The sequence below is a fragment of the Tauraco erythrolophus genome, chromosome 28 (assembly GCF_009769465.1).
Source record: "Tauraco erythrolophus isolate bTauEry1 chromosome 28, bTauEry1.pri, whole genome shotgun sequence".
In the NCBI taxonomy this organism is placed as follows: domain Eukaryota; kingdom Metazoa; phylum Chordata; class Aves; order Musophagiformes; family Musophagidae; genus Tauraco; species Tauraco erythrolophus.
In genome coordinates, this window is record NC_141492.1 from 2038237 (window position 1) to 2057783 (window position 19547).

At 66.5% G+C, this 19547-nt stretch overlaps 1 protein-coding gene across 1 annotated transcript in view; it reads left to right on the plus strand.

Moving 5' to 3' along the window:
* Positions 1–18225, plus strand: part of NFIC (nuclear factor I C) — a 59058-nt gene extending 40833 nt beyond the window's left edge. The window contains exons 2-10 of the mRNA XM_086627501.1: positions 9426–9497; positions 10005–10079; positions 10238–10361; positions 10547–10671; positions 12645–12773; positions 12896–13080; positions 14278–14437; positions 16039–16124; positions 18003–18225. Coding sequence (XP_086483627.1) covers positions 9426–9497; positions 10005–10079; positions 10238–10361; positions 10547–10671; positions 12645–12773; positions 12896–13080; positions 14278–14437; positions 16039–16124; positions 18003–18020 — 974 coding nt within the window. The 3' untranslated portion in view covers positions 18021–18225. The remainder of the gene's footprint in view (positions 1–9425; positions 9498–10004; positions 10080–10237; positions 10362–10546; positions 10672–12644; positions 12774–12895; positions 13081–14277; positions 14438–16038; positions 16125–18002) is intronic.
* Positions 18226–19547: the final 1322 nt, after the last annotated feature.

Genomic DNA, 19547 nt, shown 5'->3' on the forward strand with positions numbered 1-19547 from the left:
TGGGCTGGGACCCTGTGCTGGCTTAGCTGGAGGTGTAGCATCACACTGGGCTGGGGGTCCCCTGCGCTGGGCTGGACTGGGAGCACCCCCACGCTAGACTGGGAGCCCTGCCCTGACTGTGCCGACAGCGGGGACCTGGACACCGTGGTGGAGTCCGGTACACCACGTCGGGCTGCCGTGCCGTGGGGGGGTTCCCTGGCCACCCCGCAGCCAACGGGTGTCCCTAGGGAGGTGGCTGCCTCTCTGCCACCCCCCACCCCCACCAGCGACCTTGACCTCGGCGTCTGGGTCCCCCGCAGCCGCAGTCACCTGACTGTCTAATTGGGAACACGGCGGCTGTAAATACTCCCTGATAAGGCCTGGCAGCCGCTCACTTTCCCTGTTAAGGTCGCTCCGTGCCCCGGTTAAGGGGGACCGGGACGGGCCAGCGGCACCAGCTGTGCCAGGGCTGGGACCCCCCGGGGTGCTGCAGGGTGCTTGGCATCGCCCAGCCCGCACCATGGGCTGCAGCTGGCAAGGGCTTATCCGACCCGCTGCGTCCGTGGGGAAACTGAGGCAAGGAGGGACGTCAGGGTGGCTGTCGCGCCAGCGGTGCCCTGCGCTGTACGGCCGGGTGAGGGAACGGCTTGGGGTGTGCCAGGTGGCCCATGGCCTCGCCTGCTCACCAGTCTGCCCCACACGCTTCCCGCTGCCCACCGCTCACCTCCGCACGCTCCCCCCTGCTTTGCACCCCACCCACCCCACCCCCCCAGCACCCCCCTTTGGGGCTGGGGGGGAGCGGGATGAGGCTGGTGGGCATCTCGCCCGTGCAGGCCCCCCCGGGGAGGGGGGGGGCAGCTCCGGCTCTCCGCAGCCCCCGCAGCCCCCGCGGCCCCCCATTATCAGGCCGGAGCACGTGGGCTCTCGGCTCCCCCGCCTACGCCTTGGCCCGTTTTGCTGGTGTCAGCACAATTTCCCAGCTGCTGCTCTGGCAACGCCGGGGGAGGGGAGGCGGTGGAGGAGCCCCCCGGCCCTGCTCTCCCCACCCGGGGTCGGGGGCAGCCTGGGGGCATGGGGGGGTGCTGAGCTCCGGGCTGATGCCAAGGGCCAGCTCTGCCTCTCGGCTCTTTCGTGGCCCCCATCCCTCTGCCTGGAAGACCCACCCAGTTTTCCAAGCCCCTGGGTGCACATGGGGAAACTGAGGCATGAGCGATACCAGGCTGAGGGGTGGCACTGTCCCAGCCCTGCTGGCCCCAGGGGGGTCACCATGGGGTGCAGGGGAGTGCCGGGTGCCTGGGTCCTCTGCAGTGCGCTGGGGTCTCACCCCTGGGGTCCCTGGTACCCCTGTGGGCAGGGTGGGCTGCCGTCCCAGAGCAGGATGGGTGCAGGATGGGAGCAGGATGGGAGCACGGCTGGATGAGGTCTGGATGCAGCATTGGTTGGTGGACTGGGTGCAGTGCTGGAAGCAAGATGGGTGCAGGATGGGAGCAGGGTGTGAGATGGGAGCAGGTGGGTCCAGGATGGGAGCAGGGGGCTGAGGTCTGGATGCAGCATTGGTGGGTGGACTGGGAGCAGGGCTGAGTGCAGGACTGGGTGCTGGATGTGAGCGGGATGGGAACAGGGCTGGAAGCAGGGCTGAGTGTGGGATGGGAGCAGGATGGGTGCAGTATGGGACCAGGATAGGAGCCATGCTGGGTGCAGGATGGGGGCAGGGCTGGAAGCAGCATTGGTTGTGGACTGGGTGCAGTGCTGGAAGCAAGATGGGAGCAGAGCTGGGTGCAGGATGGGAGCAGGGGTGGGAATAGGATGGGTGCAGGATGGGAGCAGGATAGGAGCAGGGCTGGCTGAGGTCTGGATGCAGCTTTGGTTGGCAGACTGGGAGCAGGATGGGTGCAGGACTGGGTGCTGGCTGTGAGCAGGGCTGGGCTGTGCACACCGCAGGGGGAGGGGATGGCGCTGCAGCCCAGAGCTGGGTGTGCAGCGGGTGGGGGGGGCTGGGGAGGGGGGGGGGAGCTCGGAGGTCGCTGGTGAAAGTCAAAAGCATTGCAGTAAAATGGTAATCAATCTCCCCAGTCGATGGTGCCAGGACCTTCGAAGCATTACGGAGAGATTCCTCCCAGCAGCTCCCAACAGCAGCAGCCGGGCTGGGGGGGCTGGTACCCCCCTCCCTGCACCCTCACCCTTGTGCTTCCAGCCCTGCATCGCCAGCCCCGTGCACCCAGCCCTGCTTCCCACATCCCTCGACCCCCATCCCTAAACCCCCATCTGGCACCCCCAATCCCTGGACATCCTTCCTCATACCCCAGCCCTGGCCCCCATCCTGGTACCCCCCCCCCTGCATGCCCATCCTGGTACCTTCCATCCCTTGACCTCCATCCCTGGCCCCCCATCCTGGTACCCCCCATTCCTGCATGCCCATCCTGGTACCTCCCATCCCTCAACCCCCATCCTGGACCCCCATCCTGGTAGCCCCTGTCTCTGGGGGCAGGACGGGCTCAGTGGTGGCTCTCACCCTTTGGGGTGCTCGGGGCTGGCAGGGACCCCACAGCCAACGTGCTCAGCAAGGCAAAGGGGACAAGGCTCTGCCCCGCACCTTCCCCTGGCACCACCTGGCACTGGGCCTGGCTGTGCCCCCTCCAGGACCATGCAGGGTGGGCGCAGATGGGTGCCCAGGGCAAGCATGCAGCAGGCACCGGGGTGGCATCCCACTCCCAGCACGCTACCGCCTGCAGCCAGCCATACCGCTGGCGACGGACAGCACCCGGGGCGGGGAAAGGCAGGAACCTCCATGCCATGCCAGCATCTGCGGCTCTCACCGCCTGACAGCCCCTTATCTCCCCTCACCAGCCTGGCCGCTGGCTGCGGTGCGAGGCAGATGGCACCAATCTGCCGAGGAGCCCGTGCCAGGGCTCTGGTCCCGAGCGCGCTCGCCGGCCGTGCCAGGCTGGCCGTGCCAAACGTCTGCGCGGTCCCCTCCAGATGGCGGGGCAGGCGTGTTCCCCGGGCGGCACTGCTCTGCCAGCCCCCGCGCAAATATTTATTGACGGGGTCGCAGGGAGATTGATGGGGTGCTCAATATTTGGGCTCCGCCAGTTGCAGAGCTGGGCACCGATGGGCAAATGGGCTAGAGATAAACCCTCCTCCCACTCCGGGTAGCTCCCTACTCCCAGAAAAACACTGGGGAGACTGGGATTGAGGGGAGCCATCGGCAGAGCCCAGCAGGTCCAAGAGAGACACCCTCCCTGGGCAAGGGCACAAGGGTACGAGACAGCGGAGAATCCACAGGGGCTGGGTTCCAGCAGTGGCACAGGGTGGGAAGGGCTCTCAGAGTGCAATGACCACAGCCATCCCCACCCCCTGGGGTGCCACCACCCCAAGGGACCTGCCAGCCCTGTGCCCGGCCTCGCCATGAGCCGGTGCCGCCGGTGGTTTGGGCACGTTGGAGCTCTCTGGATCGATGTGCCGGCGACCTTGGGGAGGTCAGGGCTTCCCCAGCGTTCCCGCAGTGCCCGGAGCCGGCGGCGTGCCACGGCCGGCCAGCTTCCCCGCAGCGCTCGGCTGGCAAGGGGCAGCCTTGGCGCCGTGTCACCAGTGGAGCGAGTTGCCCCGTTCTCAGCCACGCGGCCTCAGCTAGGGCGAGCGGTGATTGCCGGCGACCTGGCATGGGGTGCCACGTCCTGTGGTGCCAGGGTGGGGGGGGAAGGAGCTGGAGCGGTTCCCCGCTCCGTTCGGTGCCTGATGAATAAAAGATGAGCGAGCTCTGTCTCGCGAGCACCTGCCGTCCCCCCTCCGTGCTGCCAAGCGCCATGCCCTCCCCGAGGCCGCAGTTGCCATCCTGGCTGGGTGCCCGGCTCCATGCCGCGCTGGCAAGGGACAGCTGGGCCAGCAGATGCCCGCGGCGTTCCCTCCCAACGGCCACGGTCATGGAAGGGAGGAACAGCCGCCACCGCGCCCCCCAGCATGCCGCTGCGCCCCCGAGCTGGGCTGGCACCCACACCTGGGCCTGAGGTCCCCTGCCACGCTGACCCCCATGCTGGGGGCGCAGCCAGCGCCAGGGAGGGCATGAACCTGCCCCCCACCCCTCCCAGCCCTGTGGCCTCAGCCCTGGGCCCTGCGGTGGGAGATTCCCACAATGCACTGGGAGCGATGCCTGTGGTCAGTGGGGAGCGAGGGGGATTTTGGCGGGGTATGGGGGGCCCGGGGGACTCAGCGAGGGGGCGTGCCATGCCATGGGGCCGTGCCATGGGGCTGTGCCATGCTGTGGGGCTGTGCCGTGCCATGGGGCTGTGCCATGAGGCCGTGCCACGGGTGGTGTGCTGTGCCATGGGGCTGTGCCGTGCCGTGGGGCTGTGCCGTGCCAGGGGGTGCCATGAGGCCGTGCCACGCGGCTGTGCTGTGCCATGGGGCTGTGCCATGGGGCTATGCCGTGCCATGGGGCTGTGCCGGGGCAGGGCTGTGCCATGGTGGGGCAGCGAGGTGTTGGCAGCCCCCAGCAGCTGCCCAGGGCCAGGTCCCTGGCACGGCGGGCAGGGCGGGGGACAGGGGTCTGTCCAGGGCAGACGGGTCCAGGCCTGGGACCCTCTGGCTGCACCTGCAGCACTGGGGTGTCCCCCCACCCCCCATCTGCCTTCTCCTCCTGCCGTTGCTTTCCCTTCCCTCTGTCAGCTCTTTCCCTCTTTCCTTATTTTTATTTTCTTCTTTCTTTTGTTCTTTTTCTCTTTTTCCTTTTCCTTTTTTCTTTTCTTTTCTTTTTCCTTTTCCATTTCCTTTTCCTTTTTCTTCTTTTTCTTTTCTTTTTTTCTTTTTCTTTTTCTTTTCTTTTTTTTCTTTTTCTTTTTCTTTTTCTTTTCTTTTCTTTTTCTTTTTCTTTTTTTTCTTTTCTTTTTTTTTTTTTTCTTTTCTTTTTTTTTTCTTTTCTTTTTTTTTTTTTTCTTTTCTTTTTTTTTTCTTTTTCTTTTTCTTTTTCTTTTTCTTTTTCTTTTCCTTTTCTTTTTCTTTTCCTTTTCCTTTCCTTTTCTCTTTCTTTTTCTTTTTTCTTTTCCTTTTTCCTTTTATCTTTTTCTTCTTTTTCCCTTTCCTTTCCCTTTCCTTCCCTTTCCCTTTCCCTTTCCCTTTTTTCCCTTTCCCTTTCCCTTTCTCTCCACTTTATTTCTTCCTTCCTTTCTCCTTTCTCTTCCCTCCCTTCCTTTCTCTCCCCATCCCTCTCCCCTATCATCACCTCCCAGCAGCTGCACCCCGGGGTGCCCCCAGCCAAAAGCACAGGGGCTGGGTGCCAGCACCCGCAGCAAGGGGGTGCCAGGAGGGGCAGGGGGCTCAGCTGTCCCTTTGTCCATCCTACTCTCGCCCATCCCTTTGCCACGCTGCCATCTGTCCCCGCTCGCCTCCGCGGGTGCCGACAGCCCTGGCCATGGCCCAGACCTGGCGAGGTGAAGGAGGGGGCGGCCGCGCGCCAGCTGGGGGGGGTTCCCTCCCCGCGGCGGCTGGGGTCGACGGAGGACAACCCCACTGGTCTCCCAGCGCTCCCAGCGCGCCGGCGCTCGCTCGCAGGCGCCGGCCACGTGCTCTCGCCCTCCACGGCCTCCTGCCCGCGCCAGCTGGCTCCAGCCAGCGAACGTGGCAGCGGGGCGCGTCCGTGTGTCCCCCCCTTCTCCTCCTTCCTCCGCCACCTCGGGGGATGCCTCCGGCCAGGACCTCCCCGGGGTTTTGCTTGGGCCAGGGTAGAAGTTGCGTGGCGTTGGCGGGCTGAGACCAGCAAACTCGTCTCACCCCCCGTAGCACCGCAGCCCACCGGGCATGTCGGCGGGGGGGGGGGTTGGTGGGGGAGCGGGGTGTTATAAAGAGGGTGGTGGAGGGGTCTGGTGCCCCCAGCGCGCCCCGACTGGCCCCGCTGAGCCGGATTTACCCGGCGCACGCAGCGTTTCTCGCGGTATTATATAAAAAGAGGTTACACAAGCGTGTCTGTCCGGGGTTTACGTAAGGGCCACCCCAGGCGGGCGGCCGGGGGGCAGTGGGGCAGGCGGAGCCCACTGGGGGGGGCCACTGGAGGTGGGGGGTGCTGGAGGTCTGGCAGGGAGGGACCTCCAAATCTTCCCCTGCCCCTCCACCCCTACCCCTTGCAGTGGGGCCACTGCCCTCCAGTACTCAGGCTCGCGCAGGTTCCCCAGTGTCCCCCCATCCTGAGCAGGCTGTTCACTCTGGGCCCTAATGATGCATGCTGTGGGGGAGGGCCAGTTGGCGGCACCGGGGGAGCTCTGCATTGCTCCTGGGGCTGCACCGCCACTGAGGGAGAGGCAGGGAGCAGTTCCCCCAGGGGACTCAGCCCTGAGCTGGCCTCAGGGGAAACTGACGGCACAGGACAGAAGCCTACAGGCCTCGGTGCCGAGCCCTCTCCCATCTCCTGCCCCTTCACTGGCAGAGCTGGAGGAGGAGGCGGAAAGCCACTGCCCTCACTGGGGGCCTGGGCCGTGCACACGGGCACCAGCGGTTACACCAGCCCCTGGCACCCTCCAGCCTCTGCGCCTGCGCCCCGCGCCACTGCTGGTAACACCGTGCCCTGTTACCGTCGCGCTCAGGCACGGAGCCAGGGCTCTCCCGCAGCCACGCCAGCTGCGAGGGGCACCCGGCCTGCAGGGACCCCCCCCCCAGGGCCGGCCCTGCTGCCCAGGGGTCGTTCCCATGCGCTGAGGGCCCGCAGGCAGCGAGTCGCCGTGGGGCTGGCGGCACCCTGCCAGCCAGCGGGGCTGGGTGCCAGGGATCCAATAATTCAATGGGTGGCATCGGGACAGGCTGCCAAGCGCGGCTGGGAGCCATCACTCCCCCCCCCTCCGCCGGGCACACGCTTGCTATTTTTAAAAGCCATCGGATCGACCTGTTTGGGCATGGAGCCCTCCACACCAGGGGGCACCTCGGCACCGAACCCCCTCCCCCACCTCCATCTGCCATCTCAGCCCGGGGGTGCAGAGGGTGCAGGATGCCCCCCCCATCGGCAAAGTCGGGGGGCACAGGGGGCTCCCTGGGGTTCTTTTGCCTTCCTGGTGTGGCTGAGCCACTTCCTTGGGTGCTGGATTTGGGGTGTCCCCCCCAAAAAATACGACCCTCGCGGGGAGCGAGGCCACGGTGGGCGCCTGGCGATGCCTTCGCCATTTTAGCGCGCGCCAGCCGGCCGCCGGCAGCCGTCACATGGCGTGTGAGAGCAGAGTTTGGCCCGGCCATGCCGCGCCGGAGGAGGCAGCCAGAAATCTGCTGGCAAGCTCGCCCGCCCAGCCACGAGGCTCGCCGGGTGCCGGCGGGACCCCAAGCCCACACGAGGGTGCAGGGAGGGAACGGTGCTGCTGGCAAACCTCCGAGCTGGGAAACGTCCTTGGGGTGCCAGGCTGGGACTGGGGTGCTGCCCCCAAGGAACAGGGGTGGGTGGGGTGGCATCGGCGGTGCTGGTCAGAGCGATGCTGGTGGGAAGCCTTGGGGACATGGGGGCATCCAGAGGGGCAGGGGAGGTACCCGGGCGAGCGAGGGGTCCTGCCAGAATAGGTAGCAGGCAAAGCGCTGTGCCAGGTTTTCCGGGGGGCACAGGTCCACGTGGAGCAGGTAGGGGTGAGGAAGGGTCCATGGGGGGCATCTCAGGGCGAGCAGGGTGCGTGCAGGGCGAGCAACGAGGAGGTTGATGGGGTGAGCTGAGCGCCGTGCCGGGCACCTCGGAGGGCACGGGGTGAGGGCACAGCCCCAGGGGCTTCCTGATGGCACCCCCAAGAGCGGGCACAGGGGCAACGCAACGGCGGAGGGGACAGCGGGGAGCCTGACCGGCCTCGAGGCTGCAGCCACCAGCCACCGCCCCGCGCCTTGGCCGCGTCCATGGCCAACCACTTCCAGAGCCGCGGCGAGATTTGTTGTTTTAAGAGGCGAGGAGGGGCCGTGTTCCGGTGCCCGCGGGCGCGCGAAGGGTCCCCGCTGCCGCTCGGCCCCTTCCGCCGCCCGCTCGGGCCCCGCCGGCTCCCGCTGCCCGCTCCCGCGCGCTTGGGCACGTGGCGACTTTCAAAGCGAGGGGGGAAAAAAAGAGAAAAAAATGAGAGCAGGAGGGGGGAAAACCCCCCAGCGCCCGTCGCTGGGGGAATTTCTGCTCCCTAAAATGGCTGCCCTGGAGGAAGCCAAGCGCGCGGGCAAGCGCGCGGGCAGGGGCTGGCTGGTGGGCAGGATACGGCGTCGGGGCACGATGCCACAGGGCCGCTGGCGTGGAAGAGCTGCCAGGCCGGCGTGGGGGAAAGGGTGGGGAGGGACGCTGGCAATTGGGGAGGGAGACAAAATGGCTGCGTTGGGCACTGGTGCCAAGCGGCCCCCGGGGGTGGCGCGGGCGGCACATGGGGGTGGCAGGTTGGGGGTGGCACAGTCCCGCTGCCCGCGTGGCTCAGCCTGGCTGGCCAAAATAACTGCCCGGGAGCCGGGTGTGTGCCAGGGACTGGAGGGGGGAGGACGGGGCTGCGGGGGGGCAGAAAGGGGGCGGAAAAAAAAGGAAAGAAAAGGGAAAAAAAACCCGAGCCGCGGCGGGCGGGTGGGCTGGCAGGCTGGCAGCGGCGGGCCGCTCGCTTTTCCTGGTGGGGTTTGGATCGTTGCAGCCCTTTCCTGCATCCGCCACAGCTGCGAAAGAGAAGGCCAAGGCCGAGGGGTGGGAGGAGGAGGAGGATGGAGAGTGGGAGGAGGCTGGGGACGAGGCGTGGGAGGGGTGGAAACACACGACGAAAGTTTTGGAAAGGCTTTGGGAAGCGAGTGATGGGTGATGGGCACGCGGCCGAGCCCGCGCCGGGGAGGAAGGACTGGGTGCCAAGGGCAGCTCAGGCCCTGGTGGGGCACGGGGGAGTGAGGGGGTGCGCGGCTGTGCCATGCCGTGCCAGGGTTGTGCCAGGGTTGTGCAGTGGCAACTGAGCTCATCGTCGGAGCGGGGTTATTTTTAGATGAAGATGGAGTGGGGACGACGGGGGCTTCAGGGGTCGGAGGCGGGTGCTGTCCCCGAGCCCTGCTGCCCTCCCCGGGGGGGCTCGGAGGAGGCAGGACGAGGTGCCACGGGGCGGCAAGGGCGATGCCCGGTTGCGGTGATGTGTCCTGGTGGGGCAGGGATGGCTCACGGCCGCAGCCGGAGGGAGGAGAGGAGGCAGGAGCATTGCCAGGGGGCCCTCACCCTGCCTCCGCTGCGGGTTCCGCTCCTGCGGGGACCAGCACCTGTACCTGCATGCCAATGCGGGGGTGCCCACGTTCTTGTTGCCGGTGGGGGGACGCTCAGTGGCTCTTCCCTGGTGGCTGGGGACATGCCCACTAGCGGGAGCCGCTGGCCAGACCGTGCCTCAGTTTCCCCCCGCCAGCAAAGCAGCAAGGGAGGCTGCTGGGGAAGTTGGCTGGTGGGTATCCCCGGCTGGTGCCAGCGCGGGGGGCTCACCCTGGTGGGTTTTTGTCTCCTGCAGATGCAGAGCAGAGCAGCAGCCCCCGGACAGGCATCGGCTCAGACCAGGAGGACAGCAAACCCATCACGCTGGGTGAGTGGGGCGGGCAGGGCTCGGGCAAGGAGGCAAGGGACACCCGAGCCCATCCCCAGGGTCCTCGCGGCAGAGGTGACCCCCTCAACAGATGGTCATGCCCCCCACAGCTCCGGTGCCCCCCAGCCAGCTGGCACCTGCAAAGAGCTGGGCATGGCCTCAGCCTCGTCCTGTGGCTGGCAGAGCCCTGCTGGGGCCATGTCCCTCGGGGGCAGCAGCTGCCGTGGAGGTCCCGTGGTGGGGGTGCAGCCCCAGCCCTGCCGGTACTCTCACCCTCAGGGAAACTGAGGCACGGAGCAGCCCCGGGGTGTCCTCTGCAGAGGGGAGCAGTCAGGGGGGTACCCATGCTGGAGGAGGGGAGTGGAGCGAAGCCAGCTGAGGAGGGGAGGTGGGTGGCATTAAGGATTTGAGGGTGTCAGGGTGCCCTCGAGCATCTGCACGAGACAGCGTGGGGCAGGAGGGGTGGTCCTGCCCCCCGCACAGAGCTCCCTCCTCTCTCCCGCCCAGATTCGACAGACTTCCAGGAAAGCTTCGTTACCTCGGGGGTCTTCAGCGTCACCGAGCTCATCCAGGTGTCCCGAAGTGAGTGCCACCAGGATGCCACCACCCCCTCCCTGCCAGCCTCCTGCGCACAGCACCATCCCGACAGTGCCCCCCATGGCAGCTGTGGGCTGGGGCTCCCCTCCCTGCCGGGCGGGGGGCAATGCCAGACCCCCCCTGATCCCCTTCTCTCCCCACAGCACCGGTGGTGACAGGCACGGGGCCAAACTTCTCCCTGGGGGAGCTGCAGGGCCACCTGGCATATGACCTGAACCCCTCCAGCACCGGCATGAGGAGGACGCTGCCCAGCACCTCCTCCAGCGGGTAGGTGATGCCAGGATGGCACTGGGGCGATGCCAGGGTGACAACGGGCTGATGCCGGGGTGACACCGAGGTGATGCCAGGGCGATGCCGGAGGCAGCCCGAGCACAGCTGTCATGCTGCGGGGCAGGCGGAGGGCAGGGGGCATCCTGCCGCGGGGCTGGCACTGATCCTTTCCTGCTCGCCAGGAGCAAACGGCACAAGTCGGGGTCCATGGAGGACGACATCGACACCAGCCCGGGGGGCGAGTACTACACCTCCTCCAACTCCCCCACCAGCAGCAGCCGCAACTGGACAGAAGACATGGAAGGGGGTAGGTGTTTCCCTATAGGTGCCCTCCTGCTGCTATAGGGTCCCCCAGCCAGCTCACCAACGCTGCCGTCAGACCTCCCCTGTGAAAGCCTGATCACTCTATAGGTGCCGTGGTGTTGCTATAGGGCCCCCCCATTAAATCTCAGGCTCTCTATAGGTGCTGTGGTGTTGCTATAGGGCCCTCCATTAAGTCCCAGGCTCTCTATACATGCCGTGGTGTTGCTACAGGGCCTCCCCATTAAATCCCAGGCTCTCTATAGGTGCTGTGGTGTCACTCTAGGGCCTCCCATTAAGTCCTGGGCTCTCTATAGGTGCCGGGATGTTGCTACAGGATGCTCTGATTTAGGCACAGGCTCTCTATAGGTTTCCAGGTGCTGCTGTAGCTCCCCCCTCTCTATAGTTGCCGCAGTGTCCCTACAAGACCCCCCCAATTTAGGCACCGGCTCTCTCTATAGGTGCTCTCTATAGGGCCAGCCCCACGCCGGCCTCTCCCAGCCCCACGGTGGCCGCTGGCGCTCAGGACAGCTTGCTTGCTTTCTTGCTTGGCGGTTTTTTTCCCTTTCCTGTCTAGACAGCCCCAATTAGCTGTTCATTAAGAAAAAAAAAGGGGGGGCCGGGCTAATTAAAGCGATGCTGCGGGGCTGGCACGGCGGCTCCCACGCCCCGGGGTGCCTTCGCAGGGCTGCGGGCAAGAGCTGCTCGTCTTTCTCCCCCCGTTTTGTTCTCCTGCCTCCCTGTGCCCCGCAAAAGCCGGGCAGGATCCGTCCCAGCCCCCCAGCCCTGTTAGAGCCCGGGGGTGCCCAGCATGGGGGCTGGAGGCACCGATCCTGCTGGATGAAGACATGGGGTAAAGCAAGTCCTGCCCCAGGACGGTGCCCCGTTTGTGCCCCATCGTGCCCTGGTGCCAGGAGGGGCAGCTGGGGGGGCAGGAGGGTCCCAGCGGGAGATGGACCCCCCTCCCCGAAGCCTTGCACGTGGGCACACGGGTGTGCGTGGCAGGAGGGAGCCGTGCAGGGACGTCCCTGTGCCCCACCAGGGGCATGATCCGGGGCAGGGGCAGGGGGGGGATTGGTGGGGGGGGCTCAGCTGTGGCGGCGGGGAGTTACGGCAATCCCGTACGGGATGTTCTGGGAAATCCTCCTAACCCCTGGCTGAGAAGGGGCTAAACCCATTACCAGGCCCGGGCCAAGCGGCCAGAGCTAAAGCCACGCTGGCAGGGATTAACGCCCGCCACCCCCTCCTGCCCGGCCCGGTGCCCCAGCGTGGCCCCGGGGAACTGGGCATCTGGTGCCACGTGGGGGTCCTGGGGGCCGGGGCTGCAGGTGCCTGGAGGGGTCACCGCCTGAGCTGGCACCTTTCTGCCCCCCCAGGAGCTCCTCGTGCTGGCAGAATGTGGCCCCCAGCCCCGAGGTGCCAGGGGAGATGGGTGCCCAGCGAGGGCTGCAAGGTCACGGGAACACCCATGGGGGCACCCACTTCTGCCACCGGGGTGGGCACATGCATGCAAGCATAGCTGTGTGCCCCAGCGTGCGCACATGTGCGCACTTATGTGCACAGTTGTGCACACACGCGTGCTCCAGCTGATGCCCGTGTGCCAACACACGCCTGCGCGCTCATGTGCGTGCACACACACTCAGGCAGGTGCACGTAGTCGTGCTGGTGCACACGTGTACACGTGTGTGCACACGCAGGTGTGTGCACACTGCTGTGCCAGCGCACACACGTGTGCACGCGCACACCTGCGGTACACGCCTAGAGGTGCCCGCACACGTGCACACCCGCCTGCGCACACGCAGACATGTACGTGCAGACCCATGCTCACACCCACGCACCCTCCCCGTGCCCAGCCTGGCCCCAGGGTGCCCCTCACCCCAGGAACACGTGCCACAACCCTGTGCCGGGCTGGCAGCAGCCCCGGGACTTCGGGCTGCCATGGTGGGTGCCAGGCTGTGACGCTGTGCCCGCCTTTGCCAGGCATCTCCCCTACCGTGAAGAAGACAGAGATGGACAAGTCCCCCTTCAACAGCCCGTCGCCCCAGGACTCCTCACCCCGCCTGAGCAGCTTCACGCAGCACCACCGTCCCGTCATCGCGGTGCACAGCGGTGAGTGTCCTGGAGGGGAAACTGAGGCACGGAGCGGGCGGGCGGGCAAACGGACGGGGGACTGGGGCAACGGCTGGCTTGAAGTGACGCCGGTGGGTCCCCCCTTCCGCTCTCGCCCGCAGGTATTGCTCGAAGCCCGCACCCGTCGTCTGCGCTGCATTTCCCCACCACCTCCATCCTCCCTCAGACGGCCTCCACCTACTTCCCGCACACGGCCATTCGGTACCCGCCTCATCTCAACCCGCAGGACCCGCTGAAAGATCTCGTCTCGCTGGCCTGCGACCCGTCCAACCAGCAGCCCGGACCGGTAAGGATCCGGCCCCATCCCTGCATCCCATCACCGACCTCACCCTGGGGTGCCAGGGGCTGCTGCCAACTGGGCTGCCGGAGGGGCGTCCCCTGGATTGTGTGCCGCCACCGCCGTCACCGCCACAGCCGCCGCCATGTGTAGGGGGTTGGGGTGCTCCGGTGGCACCCGGGTGCCAGCACCCAGCCCGGTAGCCTGTTCCTGCCGCTGCGGTTGGGGCTGAGCGGCTCCAGCCGGTGCCTCGCGTTGGTTCGGGAGCGCCGCTGCGCCTGGTCGGGATTGGCGCGTCGTTCCTCTGGTAGTGGAGGTGCTGGGCCCTGGCTGGGCACAGGGCACCGCCACGGAGGGGAGATGGCAGTGGGTGCTGGGGCTGAGCCGTCAGATGGGGCTGGGGGTGTCTGGGGGGAGCGGAGCGTCCGGCGGGGGATGTGTGACCGTCGCCGAAGAGCCACTGTCCGCCGTGGGAGAGCGATGGGCTCCGCGGGACCCGTCAGCCCTACCAGTATGCCATGGCAGGGCCACACCGTGCTGCCGTGTGCCACCCTGCACCCCATGCACCTGACACCCCAGGCTCCCTCTGTGCCTGAAGCCGGGGACCACGGCTGGCACATTCCTGCTCCCGTGCCCTCCTGCGCCCCACAGCTGTGCTCTGCCCACCGGCTGTAGAGGGTCTCAGGGAGCCCCTCGGAGCTCTGCCCCGTGCCCACCTGCTGCCCCTCACTGACGAGGTCTGATGCCAGAGTGCAGGGCACAGCCGCCCGTCCCCAGCGCAGCGGATTCGGAGTAGCCGGATTCGGAGTAGCCCCCCCAGCCCGGCTGGGTGTGGGGAGCTGCTCCAGGAGCCTTCGACGGCCCAGTGCCGTGCCAGCGCTGCGGGGTGCCCCTTCCCGGCAGGCGAGCGCTTCAAAGGCGTCCCGCTGCCACGCAGAGCTGGGGCATAGCACCCGCTGCCGCAGGGCACGCCACCCCCCGCCTTAAACTTGCCCGAACGCCCCCCTGCACCGCCGTGACTTCCCCCGTGGCTGGCGCCGACCGTTCAGGGCTGCTCTGAGACCCAACAAACTCGTGTCAGCGGTGAGGGATGCTCCGTGCCCGCGCCGGGCAGTGCCAGGGACTCACCGGGCCAGCTCCGCTGGTGCTGCGCATGCTTCCTAATGGCTTGTGCTGTTTGTTTTTCTGTCTGTGTTGTGTCCCCAGTTAAATGGAAGTGGTCAAGTGAAAGTGCCCAGCCACTACCTGCCCACGCAGATGCTGGCGCCACCACCTCCCCCTGGCATGCCCCGCTTGGCCGTCTCTCCTGACACCAAATCCACCACGACAACTACCGAGGGAGGGACGACCTCACCGACATCACCCAGTAAGCACCCTGCGGCGCCCACCCCCTCTCTCCGGCCTGGCCAGCCCCCTCCTCTCGCAGCCCTCCCAAGTTTCCCCCCCCCCCCCGCCAATCCCGGTGCTGCTGGGGGGGGTGTTGGCAGAGGTGGCATCCCCACAGCCGGGGAGAGGGCGGCAGCTGGCACGCAATGAGTTTGCTGGGTCTCAGGCAGGTCGGAACGGGCAGGGTTTGGGCAGGCAGCTGGTGCGTCCCCTAAGCCCGGGGATGCCACGCTGGTCCAAGGGACCGGCCTGAGCCCCGTGTCCCTCCGAGATGACCAGGGGAGCGGGAGCGGAGCCGTGGCAGGGCTCCCCCAAGCCCATGTCCTGCCCAGACTCTCCCGGCGTTGGCAGGGCTCGTGAGGGAGGCTGTTGCTTCTCTGTGCCTCAGTTTCCCCTCTGACCAGCGGCAGTGCTGCCGCTGGCGCAGGGACCAGCTGGTGTGGGTGCAGCACTGGGGCTGGGGGCAGCGTGCCTGGCTGTGCCGCACGGGGCTGCCATCCTCTTGCTGCCACGGGGGTCCCTGGGGACCCTGGTCTGGTCAGGGGCGCGAAGCGACGCAGGTGCCAGGACTGTGTGCACACCCCCCCTGGAGCCCTTGGCAGGAGGTGCCCGGGGGGCCTTCGTTAGCAGCGGTGGCTGGTGAGCTCGTCGCCCTCTGCTTCGCCTCGGGGGGGGCTGTAGCACCTCGGCCAGGAGGATTTTAGGGTGCTGGGCGCAGGGCTGCGGAGGGGTGATGCTGGCGTCGCCGTGGGGCACGTGCTGCAGTGGTGGGACGCTGTGCCACCCGAGGGGGATGTCCCTGTCCCGCTGTGCCCACAGGACACCTCCTGCTACCCCAAGAGGCTGCCACGTGCTCACAGGGTTGAGCCCCCTGTGGGGGCACCGTACCCGGGATCCGGGCCACTGCCAGATGCCACTGGCCAGCTGGCAGGGGAGGAGGTGATGTGGTGTGGCCCAGCCAGCCGGGAGGGGAGAGCTCGGGTTGATGTGGCCCAGCCGGTGACGGGGCCATGGCCACCGCCACAAGGAGGGACCGGGTAGTGCCAGTCCCCACCCCGGGCTCGGGGAAGGATGCGCATGGGGGACACTGGCTGTCCCCAAGGGGCTCAGAGGCCAGTGGGATCCGAGCCCCCCACGCCCACCAGCAGCACCCTCCCTCTGATGGGGTTGAGCCCAGCAGCTCCCCAGGGCCTGGGGGTCCCGCTGCTGGACCCCCCAAGCTGGGGGTGGCGGTGGCAGCGAGGGGACGTGGCCAAGTGGAGCCGGTGGCTCCCATCACACTCCGCTCGGGAGGCCGCAGCGCCGGTGCAGTCGGGGAACACACGACTGGTCTCGCCCACCCCAGCCCACCACCCCTCTGAGGTTGCCCCTCCAGCAGCAAACGGGCACCACCACCCTGGGCGCAGCATCCCTGGCATCCGCTCACCCGCTGCCGCCGGGGCGCAACTGGGGACATCACCAGCTCCGGGTGCCCAGGATGCCCGTGCCAGCAGTGCCAGGGAGCGGGCCGGGCTCGGCCCGGGGGGGGACGATGGCTGTGCCACCGGCAGCCCCGTTAATGAGCTCTCGTTTGTTCCCCAGCCTACTCTGCACCAGGCACGCCCCCTGCGAACCGTTCCTTCGTGGGATTAGGACCAAGGGATCCTGGGAGTATCTATCAGGCACAGGTGAGAGCGGGGATGCTGCTGGGGGGGACCACCTGCCCTCATCCCGGGCACTGCTGCTGTGGGCATCGCCGTGGGCATCGCCGCTGCGGGCATGGCCGTCGTGGGCATCGCCGTCGTGGGTGTTGGTGCCGTGGCGTTGTTGATGTGGGCACCCCCACCGTGGCATCGCTGCTGGGGTGTCAGTACCATGGGCATCACCATCGTGGGCGTCGCTGCCATGGCATTGCTGACGTGGCATTGCTGCAGTGGCATCATTGGCATGGGTTTTGCTACAGTGGGCGTTGCCACTGTGGGCATTGCGACTGTGGACATCGCCGCTGTGGGCATTGCTGCCGTGGCATCACTGCCGTGGGCGTTGCCACCATGGGCATCACTTCCATGGCATCGCTGCCCTGGCTTTGTCACTGCGGGCATCACCGCTGTGAGCATCGCTGCCTTGACATCACCTCTGTGGGCATTGCCACTGTGGGCATTGCCGCCACGGTGTCCCCACCGTGGGCATCGCCACTCAGCACCCAGGACAGAGGGAGGTCACTGGCGTCCCTGTGCCTGGCACCTTGCCCTCCTCTTGCTGGGCTCTGACTGTGCCCCGCTTGGCACCACGGCACAGTCAGGCTGCCCAGGTGCGCGCAGCATCACCGAATGAGGGGCACCAGGGCCATGTGCCCCCTCTCTAGGTGGAGCAGGTGGGCACGGGCACCCTGCTCTCCTCTGAGTGTGCCCGCCAGCCTGCGGGCTGTGGTGTGTGACTTTCCAGGGGCTTTTCCTTAGTCCTAGGTATTTTTTAAGCAATACTTGGTGAGCCAGCACTGGCACCGTGGGCAGTGCCACAGGGCCAGGACAAGAGTGCCAGCACCTTGCCTCACTTGTGATACGAGTTGACCGGGCCCCAGCGATCTCAGCAGGGGCAGCTCCGTATGGCTGAAGCCCTGCCCGGGGGGTGACGTTGGGGATGGGTGTGTGGATGGCGCCGTGCCAGGGGCACCCTGAGGTGCTGCACCCGCTGGGGGTGAGTACTCAGGACGCTGAGTGATGCCGTGGGGCACCCAAGGGTATTGTGTTGTGCCAGGTTGCGGTCGCTTGGGGACCGTGAGGTGGGACACCCGAGGGTGCTGTGCCGTGGCAGGGGGCAAACACTGGGTGCCCGACTGACTGCAGCCCTCTGCTCTGCCTCAGTTTCCCCAATCCTCCATGTGGGCAGAGCACAGCGGGGTAGGCACCCCGAGGCCTTTGAGGGTGGGAGAGCCCTTGGGGAGCAGGGTGCCAGGGTCCCTGCACCCCCCTAGCTGCCCGGGGTCATGGCTGCTCACAGTCCTGGCACCCCAAGGTCCCCGTCGCTGTGTGCGTGTGTCCAGTCAGGCTCCAGGAGCCTCCCCAAGCTTCAGGGGTGCTCTGCATGGGGAAACTGAGGCACGGGGGAAACAGAGTTGTGTCCCGAGTCCATGGGGGTGGTAGCTGAGACCTGCTGCTCTCGGGTCATGTGTGGCGGGGCCGGGAAGGGTTAAGGGAAGCGGCGGCCCCGAGCTGTCTCGTTGCCAACGGAAACCAGACATGAGGTAATCGGGAACGAACTTGAACTTGGGGCTTGGGGGGGGCGGAGACAATGGGAAGGTGGCAGGGGGCCACCCCGTGGGGTCCCCAGCCCTGCCACCCCCCTACCAAGCTGGGGAGCGTCGCCTTCGCTGCGGAGGTGCAGAGGGACCGGGCACCGAGGGGCACGCGGGTGGCTCCGGCGCAGAGGACGGCCAAACTCGGTGCAGGAATGGTGATGCCAGCGCCGCGCAGGGCAGCGAGGCGCGCCAGGCAGGGTAGAGGGGACACGGCGGTGGGTCCGTGGCACAGGGCACTAATGCCAACCTCTCTCTTCTCTCCCGGCAGTCCTGGTACCTGGGATAACCGCCACCGTGCCGCCCCTTCGCCTCCCTTCTCCTCTGCTTTAGGCACCCCCAGAGGAACACCCCCGTCCCCGAGCACCAGGCCCAGCCTTGCGGTGACGACGGAGAGCGTGGACTCACGACGACGACGACGACGATGACGACTAGCAAAACCCGCACCTGAAGGAAAGAGCGAGGGAAAGGAAGAAGGAAAAGGGTCAAACGTTTTAAAAGGCAAACAAAAGAAAAAAAAAAATACAAACAGAACAACCCACCCCAGGAGGACCTTCCCCCCCACCCCGGCGATGCGCCAGAAAACAAAGAAACAGATAAAAAAAAGAGGAAAAAAAAAAAAACAAACAAAAAAACACTATTATTTGCCCCGTCGGCCGGTGCCACGCCGAGACCTGACACAACTCGTGCCAGCGATGCCTCCTGGAGCGGCAGCGGGGCTGCAGCGCCAGAGCCCTGCCGGCCACTCGCCGGAGGGTCGGATATGCAAACGGCTCGTGACTCTCTCATTCTTGCCTCTCTGTGAGTAGAAAAGATCAAACCCCCCACCCCGCGCCCCCATTCCGCCCCCCCTCCGGTCCCCACGCAGACTCTCGGGGGGTGCTGGGGCTGGGCTGGGGTGCAGCGGGGTGGGGGAAGCCCTCCCCGCCGCCCGTTCCCGACTGATGCGGCCGCGGTCAGGGCGATGCGACGCTCCGTGGAAGCGCTTTGGGGACGGGCGACGCCGTGATGCGGTGACGAGGTGGTGCCATGACACGGTGGCACGGTGGCATGGTAGCACGGTGGCCCGTGGGTGTCACAGGTGGATGGGACTTGGAGCCACCGAGGGTGGACGTGGCGGGAGATGGTGGTGGAGGCGGTGACATCCCGATTACCGCAGGGACATGGCGTGGGGGTGCTCCCGACGTGGGGGTGCTCCTGGTGTGGGGGTGCTCCTGGTGTGGGGGTGCTCCCGGCGTGGCCCCAGCGGGACCCGAGCTGGCACTGTCGCTCCAGGCCACCGGTCGCTGTGTCTCTGCGATGCCTTCGTCGTGCACCGGCCCGGCCCCACGCGTGGCCCGGTGTCCCCCTGCGTGTCCCCACGCTGGGAACGGGGAGGGGGGGTGTCCGTGGGTCCGTGGGTCCGTGCGTCTGAGCTATGCATTCCTGTGGACAGGTAGCAGGCGGGTGGCGAGGAGGGGGGGTGCGCTCGTGTTGCACATTTTGTAGGAAATGCACTTTTAAGAGGGAATCGTCAAAAAAAAAAAAGAAAAAGAAAAAGAAGAAAGAGAAGGAAAGGAAAGAAAAAAAAATCACGAAAAAGGAGGAGGAGGAAGAGGAGGAGACGGAGCCACCGGCACTGGTTTGCCGGGACCGGCTGGTTTGGGTTTTTTTTTTTTGGGGTGGCATTTTTTTTTTTTTTTTGGTTAAAAAATCCAAAAGGATGGAGAAAAGGAGCCCGAGCGAGGGCGAGGGCAGAGCCCGCCCCAGCGAGCCCCCGGCCCCGCGTCAAGTGCCTGAACTGCGGCGGGGCCGGGTCCCGGGACCCCCGGAGCAG